The sequence below is a fragment of the Lucilia sericata genome, unplaced genomic scaffold (assembly GCF_015586225.1).
Source record: "Lucilia sericata isolate MDLA Ls3-8-SP2 unplaced genomic scaffold, ASM1558622v1 Contig000003F_arrow, whole genome shotgun sequence".
NCBI lineage: Eukaryota > Metazoa > Arthropoda > Insecta > Diptera > Calliphoridae > Lucilia > Lucilia sericata.
The window spans coordinates 1,025,172-1,040,813 of NW_023994044.1; the positions used below are offsets into that span (position 1 = coordinate 1,025,172).

The 15,642-nt window shown below is 31.6% G+C and overlaps 1 protein-coding gene across 2 annotated transcripts; it reads right to left on the bottom strand.

The window, feature by feature from the left end:
- Nucleotides 1–9,190: 9,190 nt before the first annotated feature.
- Nucleotides 9,191–15,208, bottom strand: LOC119599637 (mitochondrial uncoupling protein 4). 2 transcript variants are annotated; one of them, XM_037949503.1, is made up of 6 exons: nucleotides 14,718–15,208; nucleotides 13,983–14,625; nucleotides 12,411–12,520; nucleotides 12,035–12,351; nucleotides 11,777–11,957; nucleotides 9,191–9,818 (listed from the first exon to the last, which is right to left on the bottom strand). In XM_037949503.1, the coding sequence occupies exons 2-6, from the start codon at nucleotides 14,313–14,315 to the stop codon at nucleotides 9,644–9,646; spliced, it is 1,116 nt and encodes a 371-aa protein (XP_037805431.1). In that variant the 5' UTR covers nucleotides 14,316–14,625; nucleotides 14,718–15,208; the 3' UTR covers nucleotides 9,191–9,643. The 2 variants fall into 2 exon arrangements, with proteins under 2 accessions (XP_037805431.1, XP_037805442.1); XM_037949514.1 differs by having other exon boundaries at nucleotides 9,279–9,818; nucleotides 13,983–14,486; nucleotides 14,718–15,096.
- Nucleotides 15,209–15,642: the final 434 nt, after the last annotated feature.

Genomic DNA, 15,642 nt, shown 5'->3' on the forward strand with positions numbered 1-15,642 from the left:
GATAATCCTTATTACTTCATATTCAGGTAATGGTGTTCTCAATCGAGATCTTAGTTTTCTCATTACCAGAAAATAAGCATCTATAGATTCCCCTGTCCTCTGCTTACGCTCTTCAAAATCACGCATGAACTCGTATTCGCTACGATTCGAGCCATACTGTACCCTCAGAGCCTTCTTTAAATCATCCCAAGTTTCAATAGTTTTCTGTTGTACTAACAACCAGTACCAATCCTTAGCATCTCCTTTTAACAACTTATGAAATTCACCACATAATTCCCTCCATGGACAAGCATGATATTTTTGCAAATACTCAATTCTGAAGATGAAATCTTCGATATTGAGTTTATCTGTATCGCCGTCAAAACTTATGTCCCATTTGTCGACTCTGACATACATGTTATGGGAATATCTCTGCGAATCAGGGTTTACATTAGTTGTAATATTGGTAAATGCCTCATTGCGCACGCTATTCTCACTTACATTCATACCATCATCAGACATTTGAGGAAAATCCAATCTTCTTCGAGGAGGATGAACAGTGTCATTTCTCTTCTTCTCCGGAGCTCTTGTGATGCAATCTACTGGTGGTTCAGTGTCTTCACTAATTAGAGAATCTACGCCTTCAGAAGATTTTTCATTCAAACTAATCTTCCTCATTTCTTTTATTATTTCAGCAAAACCTTCCTGTAAGCTATTTTGTATTCTCCTATCTAATTTATTTTCTAGCTCATCCCTATATTCCTTATTTGTTTCAATAATGAGTTCGCGGATTAAACCCGCGTATGCTCTTGGACTATGTCCTATAGAGATACCTCTCTGCAATTGTGGAATTGGTGGCGGTGGCATACTATAATTGGCTGGTGGTTGAGGATTCTGTACTTTTGGAATTGCTCCTGATGATTGCCCTGAAACTACTTTAACAGATTCTGTACGATTCATCTCGTGAGTATTGTGTGTTTTAATGGTTTCAGACATATCTATAATGTCTCCTACTTCTACGTTTTCAGATCTTGGAGGAGTTCTTTGAATTGGCATAGTGGTAAAATATGATTAAAAAAAAATATCAATTTGTTCACATATAACACTAAACAATACTATACTTGCTAGAACTAAGAACAATACAACACAATAAACATATATCACTATACTAATTTTACAAATTTTTTTCTTAAATAAGATTTCACAAAACACAGGTAATATTAAAGTTACAACAATGACACAAAATACATATAACATAAGGTTTCACAATACAAATATACTATAAAAGTTAAAAAAAAAAAATAATTTTTACAATGTACGATTACACAATTGACAAATAACATATACAAGATACAGGAACAGTGGTTTTCCAGAAGATAGATGAGTTTTTTTTTTTTTTTTTTTATGGTGGTTGATATTACGAGGTTGAATATGTTTTTAAGACGATTTCCAACAAAAGATGTGGTGTTATAAAATAATATATTTTCCTTTAATTTTCCTAATATAATTTGAAACAGAAAACATAAAAAGAAACACGAATCAAATACGCAAACTAAACATATATTTTACTTATTTTAGGACGATATTTGATTCATAATTTTGTTTCCGGTTTCCTGTTAAAACAAAAGCATCAACTCAAAACATGCTAACTTTATTCATTCATTATAATATAGGTCAGGTCTTGATTGATCCTTTATATATTGTCATCAATATAACATGCAAACTGTATCTTACAAAACAGGACATTTATATCAAACAAAAAAAAAAACTAACAAATTCAATACGCAACTTAATTATATTCAATTTAAGGACGATTTTGAATGTTTAATTAATTTCTCCTAAAAAAAATATGAATGTATGATTTTGATTTTATTCCAAAACACGCAAACTAACATCTTTTCAATGGTTAGGACGGTTTTGAATCAAAACGAAATCATAATATCTCAATAAAACTGTTTTCCTACAACGCGTTTCGATGGTATACGTGTCTTACTTCTGATACTACTTTCATATTGGGCGCCATTTATTGTTACGAAACCTTGTCTTTCTCTTCGGTGACCAACGATGCCGCCTCTTGCCAGCTCAGACTTCGGCGTGGGAACTCAACCCGCATCTACATCACCTATGGCTCGTCACAACAAAAAAAAATATTTCACTCTAAACATACAAATCCCTAACTATACATATTATTTTACAACACCAACAGATTAACAATGGGTTTAGATGTTAATCCCATCCTCGTCGCCCACCCTACCTAGGTCATTTTCATGAATTATGACCCCTTCTCAAATTCGTTAACACATTCAACCACTCACCATTTAACGCAACTCACACATCTTCGGCCCACTGTACCTGTAACAATTAAACTTTAAGGACACATTTTGTAACAATTAATCTTTTCAAAAATCACATTTATTAACTAATTTAAACAATAAACATAAATAAAAGCTTAATACTAAATTTTGTGTTAAATTATCTATTAGCAAATAAAGGTCTTTATCAATTTCATTAAAATTGGTCAATCCTAAGTAATTTGTTTCTCTTTTAATTTTCGTTTATAATATTATTTTTATAGTGAAGAATAAAAAAAATCTTTTTCTTTTTAATTAATAATAATATAAATTAACCGAACGGTCTTTTCAACCTTATTTCGTTTCGTTTTCTCTTTTTTTTATAATCTTTCTTGTAAATCAAAAATTTAAACAATGTGGAATTTTTTTATATAATAATCTTCTGATCTTTATAAATACCAAAAGACTGAAAAATTCCTACAATATATATTGGTTTTTCATAGGATGAGAAACTATAATATTGTGGCTTTATTAACATCATTTAGTTGTTAAACAACGATAAAATTGAATGAAACTATTAAAAAGGAAATAAAACTTAATCTCTAAGGAAATGAAACTTAAACTAAACAAATTCACTTAATCTACACTATAATAAAAAAAAATCAAAATTATAACAATAGGCCTACGGAAGGATCACTAAAAGAACGTTATTAAGAGTTTCACTTGTACTCAAATCTTATCCGTTTTAATTTTTGCTAGTACTCTCTTTGATATCCCTAAAGGAGCTCCCTGAAAGATATATATATGTCAAGAATACAATAATCTACTTCTTGATTCTTTTTCCTTTTTTTTATCTTTAATGATCTTTTTCTACACTATTCTTTTAGATAAATCCCTTCACAAACATTAAATGACAACAAATTTATCTATAATAAATCTTAACAATAAAAAAAAACAACATATCTTAATAAAAACATAAATAAATTAACCTACCCTAACTAGTATTGCCCTAATGCCTTTTTGCTATAAACGTCTAATTATGGATTTTAATTGTATGGATCCTATTTAGGTTTAGGTTCTCAACCAAGGTTCTTGCCCCGACTTATTTATCTTGTGGATAGAATTTATCCTCGGATTTTCACAACTAGGTGGCGTATTCCATTCAGAAATTACCGGGCTACCAATATATTTTCCACTTAGACATATACGGTATTATCTTTCTGTATTACCTTTCTTTTTCTTTAAAATTTGAATATTCTAATTCCAATCGTGTGTCTGTCCTGTGGGATGATATGGCCGAGTATTCGCAAGCTTCTGGAGAATTATCCTTGCTGCTTGGCTTTCTATTTCAGTGGCACAAATCTATTTGAATAAAATATTCATTTTCTTCAAAACTATTTTCGTTTTTGTTTTAGATTTTTTTTTCTTTTTTTTTTTTATACTCACTGGTTTTTCTTTTATTCTATAACTTAGTAATGAAAGATAAACTGTCTTTAAAATTGCACCATATATAATATGTAATTTGAATTTGAATTTTCGCACAAACATACAATTTAAAGTTTGTCCTATTATCTTTTCAATGATCTAATGTTATCTCGGTAGCAAGTATTTGTTAACTGTCTGTTTATTTAGGCTTATGATTTTCGTAATCTTGATTTTTCCTTAAAAAGTTCACACAAGAAAAGTAACTGAAGTTTTGTAAAAACAAATACTATTAAGAAAAAAAATAACGTATTTTCTACCAAAAAAAATATAATGTACATCAAGAGAGTTTCAGGTCAATGTACTTTCTGTTGTAGCCTTGAAAAGTTGCCTTTTTTCTTAAGAGAATATAATGTTCAATATAATTTCTTTAAATTTCTCTTCCTTGTCTTAATTTCGACATGGTAACTCTAATTGCGTAGTGATTTTGACTAATCTTGAATCACCCTGTTAGGTTTACATTCCACATTTTGACGTTTATGACTGATAAACAAAACCATGCACATTTAGACATCGAAAGACAAAACATAATGCTGGCAAATCAAAACAATGAACAACAAATCACAGACCACAAGAATTAAAAAAACTACATACAATCAACAAGAAAAACTTAACAAACCTAAGCAAAACAAAAACAAATAAAATAAACTGGAAACAAAAAAAATCTATGCAAGCAAAACAAAGCAAGGAACAACAAAAACGAAAGTGCAAGACGAGCCACTAATGCTTGGAACATCCAGGAAGAACATGCCAACTCCCCCGCTATCAGACCTACAATCTCAACAAGAGTTAGATTTTTCTTTACATCTATAGCCAAGAGAACACGAACCGTAGTCAGCTTAGCAACTGTACATTCACAGCATTAGATCAACTGTACATTCCTCGTCATCAACAGGCACAATAGCATCTTGATTTGATGTAACAGGCATAACATCATCCTCATCCCCTTCTTGCATGTTACTTCTAATTACTAAATTAGGTTGTTCATCTTGTACTTCTGCATATGTTTTCATCAAATTTTACATCTCTTGAAGTTATTATCTTCCTTGAATACATGTCCCATAGCTTGTAACCATTTGGGACATATCCGATCATGACAAGCTTTTGACTCTTAGCATCAAGTTTGTGACGTTTTTGTTTCGGCACCCAAGCATAAGCCTTACATCCAAAGATTTTAAGTGAACTGATGTTCGGCTTATACCCAAACCACAACTGAGCAGGTTTGACATCTTCCGAAAGAGCTTTTGTTGGACTTCGGTTTATAATATACATCCCAGTCAAAGCGGCTTCATTCCACATATACTTAGGCATTTTTGATTGGAGTAACATTGTCCTCACCTTTTCCACTAGGGTTCTGTTGTATCGTTCGGCCACTCCATTTTGTTGTGTAGAATAGGCTATGGTTTCTTCTACTTGTATTCCTTTAGATTTGTACCAATTCTTTTGTTCTTTTGATCCGTATTCCCGGCCTTGATCAATAGTGAGTTTAGAAATTGACGTTCCAAATTTAACAGTCACCATCTCGTACTCTTTGAAACAGTTGAACACATCAGACTTCTTCTTAATTGTGTATATTACTGAAAAGTGAGTAAAGTCATCAATGAATGACACAAAGTACCTTGAACCATCCCATGCTGCAGGTTCTATAGGTCCACAAACATCAGAGTGAATTCTCTCAAGAGGGCGGGTAGCTTTTGTATGGGCTTTGATGAAAGGATCACGGCAACGTTTCCCTTCCACACAAATGTCACAGAAATCGAACTTTTCTGGTTTGACATCAATTCCAGAAACCATATTCTTACTCACCAAATCTTAAAACGATGATTGACCAATGTGACCATAACGTTTGTGCCACAGTTGATTCTTCTCACTGGTACTGCTGAATACTAAGGCGTACCTCATATAAGTTTCCTCGAAGGTAACCTGTTGCTATTATTTCATTTCCATTTGAAATTAATGCTTTGTCTTTGCAGAATCTTATTTCAATTCCAGCAGCAGTCATTTTCTTCACTGAGAGCAGGTTATCTCTTAGCTCAGGAACGTGTAAAACATTTTTCAATGTTATATCAACACCTCTGTTGCTTTTTCCGTTGATTATACCAAATTTATTTGCATAAAGGGACTGATCATCTTTTGCAACTCTAATTTCGATTGGGTTTGGAAGCTTTTTGAACGAATCGAAGTACCATTTCTCGTTTACTAAATGGTCACTTGCCCCAGAATCAAGTTTAAATTTCAAAAAAGAATTACTGTTTTTTGACTCACTTGATTTATCGGCCATAAAATAAACCGATTTCGAATTTTTAACACCTTTGGCGCTTTTTCTTCAACACGATTTGTCATCTTGGTTTCTTCAAGAAGTAACCGTTCTTTAACCAGATTGTAATTTAATTTGGATTCTTCTATATTTTGCAATGTTGTGATTAGAGGATCGTATTTCTCTGGCAATGCCATAAATAGTTGCGTAAGGACATCACTTTCTTCGATGTTAGCGCCAGCCATCTTTAGATTCCTTACCAAATTTTCAAATTTCACTAGATGTTCCATCATCATTTGCCCCTCTTTCATTTGCGGATTCATAATCTGTTTCCTTACCAAGACTTGATTTACGATGGATTTCTTTGCGAATAAATTCTGGAGACTTTCCCACATTTCTTTGGCAGTTTGCTTTTCACGAATGTATCCCAAACAATCATTACTTACGAATGATACCAGCTATCATTCTTCTTAGATTCCAACAAGGCAGTTGCGTCTGTTGGTGGTAGTCCCGTTAAAACCTCCGACAAATTCAAATTTTCAAAATGAATTTTTACGCGAAATTGCTACTCATCGTAACCGCGACCGTTAAATTGCGGTATACCAAAACTTTCTTTTTGATCGCCCATAACTATTATAAATAATGTTGATAAATAAAAATAATTTATTTATAATAATTTAAAAAGAAAATTTAAGACAAGTTTGTCTATGAAAAGTTTACAAGAGAGTAAAGAAATATTCTTTTAATATTTCAAATACTAAATACATAAGTCTATGATTGCTTTTCAACAATAGGAACTATGTAATCCTAGCTTATTCTAAAATCCCTGTTTAGACAATTTCCATAGGTATTAAAACACTTCCATAATATTTTAGCCGCAAATTAATTATTGTAATTGGAATATTACTTTAAGATTAATAAAATTTTATCCAATAAATTTTACAAATTAATTTTTTTAATTAATTAGTAAATCAAAAAAGTTTAACCAAAGGCGCATTAGAAAAATATACTCTAGTTCCAGGACTCCAATATCTTATCTGGTATGCGATCAGGCACGTCCGATGATTGTGTATAACCTTCCAATGTGTCCAGTATACATTGATGACGTGTCCTATAACCGCTTTTGGTTAGTTGGCCTAAAGTAAAGAGCCGTTTGGCTGTAATCGCCGCCTCATATCTTAAATATGTTTCAATAGGTGGAATATCTAGCAACGTTTCCAGAGCCTTGGTTGAAGTACTACACATGGCACCACTTATATCCAAGCAGCATGTACGCTGAACTCCCTGTAGTATTTTGATATTGCACTTTTTGTCTAAAGTAGTCCACCAGATTATTGAAGCATAAGCTAGAATTGGTCTAATTACACTTTTATAAAGCCAATTTGTCATAGTAGGATAAAGACCCCATTTCATGCCTATAGTAGTTGGAGTAAATATCGAAAACATTAAAGCATTTGGCCCGGAAACTTTTTTTAACTGTCAGGAAGAAGGGATATACTTTTTCAACGTACTTATTTATACTCTATGTGTAGAACACAACCAACTAGCAGCATTCCTCGACAGCCGATTCTACGATTAGAATTATTCGGCTAAAGGCTTTCCGGCATTGCTGCTCCGCATCGGTGCCGGAGTTGAATTAAATCTCGGACCATGGTTCTGCACTGTTTGCCAGAACCGACTCCACCATATATCCACTCCATTAAGGTGCAACTCTTGTTTGGGCAAGTTTCATCTCAGGAACTGCTCCGGACTTAATCATCATCTTTGTCGCCCCACGCTGCTTGCGGGATTCAACAGCGTCATCGACAACAACATCGTCATCTTCTTACACTACCCCTCCTCCCTCTCCTCTGCAATCACAACAACAGTCCACCTTCTTAATTGATGATGCCACCACACGTAATATGGGTATCTGCACTAGCTCGCCTATCACCAACTACGCAACATGGCAAGCCGTAGTTTCTCTGGGATCAGACCATTTACCCATAATCGTTTGTCGGGATCGATCTATCGATTTTATCACATCTGAACGCCGTCAATACGTAAACCAAAAGAAAGCAGACTGGCACGACTTCAGAGAATTCACCGAACGCATCTTCAGTGATCTAAATTTTCCCTCCAACGTCCACCATGCAGAGTGGAAGTTCCGTGAAACGGTCATCTCAGTAGCTGCTCCCTTTATACCTGTGGTCGAATATCCGTAATGCGGCCGAACTTCCCAGCAGAAGCAGCAGATGACATCCGAAATACCAGCCCAGGTAATCCAAGACTCGCCCATCTGAACCTTGAATTCAGCATGTTGGTAAATGAGGATAAGCGGAAGAGATGGCTGGATCACTTGAAGAACTGCAACTTGTTAGGGTGTTAGTAAGTTGTGGTCTACGGTTCGATCACTCTCCAACCCGACGAAGAAAGATGACAGGGTCGCGATTAAGTTTGCAGACATCCCCATCCCTGAAGGGTGCTCGCACGCATTTGGCCGGCAATTCATTGAGCACCTAGAGAGAGACAAGGTGAAACGAAGCATTGTTCGCAAATTTCACAACCTTCCAGTCACGGACATAGCACAGCCCTTCATCCCAGCTGAAGTTGCAGAAGTCGTCAACAGCGCCAAACCATCTAAGGCGATTGGCCCCGACGGAATATCCATGCTGATGTTAAAACAACTTGTCAGTGAGCAGCCTCGTAACTCCCAAAGCCTAGGAAAACCGTTTTAAAACCTGGAAAAGACGCGACGGAGGCACTATCATACAGGCCGATATCCCTCCTATCACCGGTCTTCAGGTGATACTACTCCCTCAGCAGCTCGTTACCAGCATGGTTTGCGCAAAATTCACAGCACCAGCACAGAATTAACCGCCATTGCCACTCACAATCGTTTAATTTAAATGCAAAATACAATTTCGTAACAATATTTAAATAAGAGTGCCATTGGAAGAATGTGGTTTATTTTTGACATTTAAATATCGGATTTTTACTAAAAATCTTCTAAAAATAACAACATCCCTTCAATGGCAAGCTATGCCCATGTAGAAGGAGATTTTGAGAACAACAGCTTGTGGGTGGTGGAAACAACAGATCTAAAAGGTTGGATTATAACAGCGGTTCTTGTAAACAGCAGTCAAAGTTTATAGACTTAAATTCCTCATTGTATCCTAATAATGCAAATGATTCACATTTATTTATGATTTTTTCTTTTGTTTATTTTTATAAAAATCTTAATTGGATATTATTTTAAAAAATTATCAGGCACTAGGAAAAAACCTAAATTCATGGTAGAGGAAAGCAAGGATATTTTAATTTATAAATAAAATATAAGAAAGTAACAATAAAAATATTTTAACATAAAGTACTAGTAATAAAAATAAAAAAAAAACATTGTACATAATATATACATAAGAATGTTTAAATAGATTTAACCAACTTTATACATATGTATGCGTGCTTGGGATGATGTTTCTCTTTTTTCATTTCACTTTTTGTTGAATAAAAAATAATTATATGTAAATTTACAATATTAATGACAACAAATAACAACAATAATTATTATAATATTGCATTAGGGTTATATGTATGTAATCAATTTCAGTAAAAATTTTGAATTATTTATGTGTTATTTCTGTGTAACTCGTGTTTAATAACTTGATGCACCCAACATTGTGCGTATTTGTTCGAATGATAACCAGAAAGTAAGTGACCAAGGCGCCATACGAATCCAACAGGGCAAGAAACCTTTGTAGAGTGCAGTTAAGCCTTCTTTGTTTACAGTTTGACGTAAACAGTCCACTGAACCTTTATATAAAAGTCCTCTGAAATTTTAAAAAGAAAAATATTTCAATAAGTTTCCCAGCAAAAAATAATTTATGTAATTTTTTCCAAACGACATCTTAATCACATCTAAAAATGACATTATATATTTTTCGCATTTATAAACCAAATATTTCCTTACAAATGAAAACCAAGTTAATAGTGAGATGAGTGATGTAGATAACATATTCGAAGTATGTACATCAAGTTTTGGAATGTGTGTATGCATGTATGTATGTATGTATGTATGTATGTATGTATGTATGTATGTATGTATGTATGTATGTATGTATGTATGTATGTATGTATGTATGTATGTATGATGTATGTATGTATGTATGTATGTATGTATGTATGTATGTATGTATGTATGTATGTATGTATGTATGTATGTATGTATGTATGTATGTATGTATGTATGTATGTATGTATGTATGTATGTATGTATGTATGTATGTATGTATGTATGTATGTATGTATGTATGTATGTATGTATGTATGTATGTATGTATGTATGTATGTATGGTATGTTGTATGTATGTATGTTGTGTATGTATGTATGTATGTATGTATGTATGTATGTATGTATGTATGTATGTATGTATGTATGTATGTATGTATGTATGTATGTATGTATGTATGTATGTATGTATGTATGTATGTATGTATGTATGTATGTATGTATGTATGTATGTATGTATGTATGTATGTATGTATGTATGTATGTATGTATGTATGTATGTATGTATGTATGTATGTATGTATGTATGTTTGTATGTTGGTATGTATGTATGTATGTATGTATGTATGTATGTATGTATGTATGTATGTATGTATGTATGTATGTATGTATGTATGTATGTATGTATGTATGTATGTATGTATGTATGTATGTATGTATGTATGTATGTATGTATATATGTATGTATATTTGTATGTACTTACTTTTATTATAAATTAATGGTATGAATTTAAAATAAAAGTAACCATGGGTAATTATGTTTATCGAAAAAAAATATATAAATACACATTGGGCAAAAGATAACAGTTGCCAACTATATTGAGTTAATTATATAATAATTATATTAGAAATCCATTGTACCACATGACCCACTATATTCAAAAGTTTCAAAATTTATGTTTAGCAGGACTTTGACAAACACTTGATTTAAAAATTTTCCCTAAAGAATTGCATATTATAAAAGTTTTAGATTATCTTCAAATTGTTCTCCAATAACATTGAAATTTTCCCATTTAATCTGTTTATTGACTTAAGCCATTATCAATATAATAAAATATATTATCTGTACTTTAAGTTGTGATTGATAAACAAACTAACAAACAGGTATGTACATATGAACTATGTATGTACGATAACACTCAATCAACTACAATAATATTCTGCGAAAATAAACAAACGTTAAAAATAGAATGGCACAGGAGAAAATTAAAACATTTTGTAGAATTAGAACTATGCAACAGTTAATTATCAACAATAACAATCTCAAGAGAAGTTGTACACATTAACAGTCAATCAATTTAGATTAGTATTAAGAGAAAATAAGAAACGTGCCTCCAAATCATATTATGGATGTTGTTTGTGCAAAATATTATGAATATAACAATGTTATAGTTTTGTTTGTGTTCAACTGTGCTAATCTTATCAAGTTGTTTAAATCAACAACATCCAAAAATATGAGACCACTACATCAAATATGTATAGTGTGATATTAGTAAGATTTTGTTAATGATAATGTTTAACAAATGATTTAAAATTTATTTTCAAAATATTTGAAATTATAATTTTAAAGTGAAATATGTATATTTATGATGTATGTATGTGCAGTTGTGCATCTAATTAGAAATTGTATAGCAAAAAAAGGAGTTTTAAAAAGTATAATATGGATTAGTATTAAAATTTTACTTAAATAAAATCCATATATGTAATTTTGATACATACCTTCCTTTATCATCGGTAGGTTGATTCATGATACGTGTTTTTACCACGTCAGCTGGAGTACCCATAATAGCTGCTACAAAACCGGCACATATAGAGGCCAGAACATGAACAGTATGACAATCCGGCATATGCAATTTATTCATAATCATATGTTTAATAGTATCGTAGGTTGTTAAATCACCTATTAAACAAAGAATAAACAATTATTTTAATTAGTGCTAAAATAAGTATTTTATATAATTGCCATTAGATTCCTACCCAAGTTTACTAAAGCTGCACGCTGTACATTTGGTATGCTACCTTTCCACAGTCCTTTTATACCACCCCTTCTTATGATCTCTTTTAAAGCATGAGCTGCTCCATGAACACGTGGAGCTTCTCCCATTAAACGTCTTTTACCCTCCATTTGTATTTGTACTTTAACTAAATCGGCTGGTGAGGCCAACCATTGTGCTAAGCCGCCAGAGAAAACGCCACACAGAGCAGATTTGTATAGTGGTAGTGGTATATTACTGCCATTTTCACTTTTTGCCATTTCTTTGCGCATAAAGTCATAAGTACATATTCTTACACCACTAAAATTAAAGTATTTTAGAATAATAATATAAAAATATAAAAAATAATTAGTTTTTACCTGTAAACGATGTGTCTGTAAAGGGCAGGAGTAACACCTTGCCATAGTTTGAGCGTTCCCTCCTCACGGGCAATGCCAACTGCAGTAGCAAACATTCCTCGATATTGAACCTAAAATAGAAAATAATTTTGAATATATATACCCTCAAACCTCGTTTTATGCGTATTTATTTTATGCGAATTTGAATTAGTGCGGTTTCAAAATTCTAAAATTTTTCTTTGCAAAAATAATTTTGAGAAAAATGTTGGTCCACATACATCGAAAAAAATTTCTCAACAAAGTACTACTACTGATTTTTTACCAATTCCGATTCGGATATATAAAGTATTGTTGAAATCCTTTGTACACGAAGAAATATTATTTTTTATTTTTAAGAAATTTTGTACATATACTTCATTATTTGGAATTTGTATTGTGTTATTATTTGTTACCTTTATTTTTCATCATTTTTTAATAGTTTCAGTAGAGAATAAATTTTTTTTTGATTTTTTTACGCGATTTTGTTTGACTTTTAAGGGAATAATTTGAAATAGTGCGCTTTTTTATTAAAAACCCAATTACTATATTTTGTATGGAGATAGTGTATCGTTTTGTGCGAATTCGAATTATGCGTTTTTCTGCGAAACGAATTAACCGCATAAATCGAGGTTTGAGTGTATACATACGTATCTTGAGATTTAATTAAAGTTTTTTTTTAATCTGCAGACAGGCGCAATTTTATATTTTTTAGAGAAATTTATATACAAATAATTCTGTTATAAAACCTCAATTATGTAATAACTTAAATTCGAAAAATCAAAATTTTTTTAAGATCACGGAACAAAGAAAACTTGTATTAGTTCAATATTTTCTTATAATATATTTTTTTCTTATAAGTTATTTAAAAAAATTCAAATAAATACCTCAAAACAATGAAAATCCGTTTTCAAATCATATATGATATTTATATTAAAATCAGAGATATATTTGCAACTAAAGGGACATAACACAAAAAAAAAAAACCTATATACCGTCACCTGAAACGCAGACGACCCCAACTAACAACTTTTAAATTTTCTAAAAATAGTTTTAAATTCATGAAAATTTTAAAATTGTTCCTAACTTCGAAGTTGGAAATGTAAGGTGTTGACTTTTAATGAAGGAAATCACCGTGTGGAGTTGCATCTTCTTAAGCATAAGCCTTCTTAACCTATACTAAGGTGATGGCTTTAGAATGGTTTACAGGGTAAGGGATCAAATTTGCATATATAGAACATTTCTCTCAAGAAATAAGTTTTTATAAACAATTTTTAATTACATTTTTATGAAAATTTGACTTTAAACTATCACTTAAGTGGGTTATATGAAACTTTAAGCTCAACGACTAAAAACAAGTATATGTATATATGTTTTTGAGAAATTATTATATTAACATAATCCGCATTGGATTTGTCCTTTCAACATATTATTTTGCTGCCAGATTTATTTGGGAAAATATTGGATATGATGGTTTTTGTTGTTGTAATTGTAATAACGTACGTAACGGTAAATATAAATTTAATATCTTCTAATAGTAATTAGAAACATCCTCACCTGTGATTTTGCTGTATTTTTACTTCCGCTAACTGCATGATGAGCACTTGCAGCAGCCTCACCCTGTATTTGTAGTCTTGTCTTTGTAAGATCCAATGGATATGTAACTAATTCAGCATTTGATGCAGCCACAACAGATACAATATAGGTACATGCAAAACTATCAGCATAGTCATACTTTACGGGACGCATTTGATTACGGGTAACTGTAGCATTGTCTACATTTGCTGCTGTCGCTCCGGAGGCGGTACTGGTAGTGGCGTTTGTTGAAGCCTCAGCTGCTGACGATATTGTTGCAGCTGCAGCCGTTGCAGCCTGTTTTTGACTTTGCATGGTTATGAAATATTTTTGTTCGAAAGTTCACGTTGACGATCTTGGCGTATAATACAAAATATCACAAAAAAAATTGTTCTTTTCTCTTTGGCTGATTATTGTTAAAAATAACTTAACAACAAACAAAAATCACTTGTTGGAAATGTACAATGAATGGCGCAGTGGCTGGTACTTGCATATGATTAAAAATAAAAAATGTGAGCAATAAATAAAAAATAAATAAAACTAAAACAGTGTAGATGTAAAGACGCCAAGTATTGAATAATAATTTGTTTAAAAATGATTTCGATTCATCACAAATTGTCACAACCTTAAAAAATAGCAAAACAATTTCATTAAAACAAATTCTACTCTGTCCGTCCAACACTTTATAGTTTGTTCAATTTGTCCAGCAAAACTCACATGCCCTCAATCAACAAAACTTGCAGTAGTTTAATGGAATTCCTTCAATTAATTTTTAAGCTTTTGTCTGTCGACTGCACAACAACCAATAACTTTCGCCTTCTAACTAGTTGTTGCTTATAATGGGGCCAATATCACAACTCCTTCCACATCAGTTTTTGCGTAGAAATTTAACTTTTATTATTATTTTTATATTTTTATTCACTTCACTTTTATTGTGTCGCCATCCCTTTTACATAACTTTTTATTTTTGGGAATTTTCTTTAACTATTTTGTAGCTAACAAAATAAATAAATGTTCGTATTTTATATGTTTTTGTTCTGATATTTTTAAGATTTTCTTATTCCTCTAACGTCTTCGATGTTGTTTAATCGAATGTGAGTTTTTTAATTTGCACATTTTATTGTATTTATTTGATTTTGGGTTAAATTGAGTGAGTGAGCCTTATCAATACATTTTTTTGTTTTTATAAAATCAAAAAACAATGCAATAAAAAACAATAACAATAATAAATTGGTCCAATTGGAAAAACAAAAACAAATAAGCCGACAGTCAGCTGATTTATTTAAATGACACAGAGTAGTATTATCAACTTACAGCTTTCTACATTTCTTTTAAGTGCTTTTTTACAATTTGAGAAGCGATTGTGTTTTATGGCAATACCATTTTGATTTGTAACTCCTGATTTCAATGTTAGTTTCGAATTTTTCGCCTTTAAAAAATCTATAAAATCGTTTGATTCTTTTTTACGCATTAAATTAACAGCAACAAAGTTTATATATATTTCCAATAATTTTCGTGTTAAAATAAAAACATTTTTATATCATATTTTTTTATTTAACAAGATACCTGATACCTTGGTTTATATAATTTATAAAAGTGTATATATTAATATATTTAATTAATAAACATTGAAACAGACAAG

Bases quoted from the DNA above. Each gene is read 5' to 3' on its own strand.
- LOC119599637 (XM_037949503.1), bottom strand. From the start codon at position 14,315: ATGCAAAGTCAAAAACAGGCTGCAACGGCTGCAGCTGCAACAATATCG. The intron at 12,521-13,982 runs GTGAGGATGTTT...TTTCTATTTTAG, and splicing joins AAAATACAGCAAAATCACAG to GTTCAATATCGAGGAATGTT. The intron at 9,819-11,776 runs GTATGTATCAAA...TTAAAATTTCAG, and splicing joins CCTACCGATGATAAAGGAAG to AGGACTTTTATATAAAGGTT.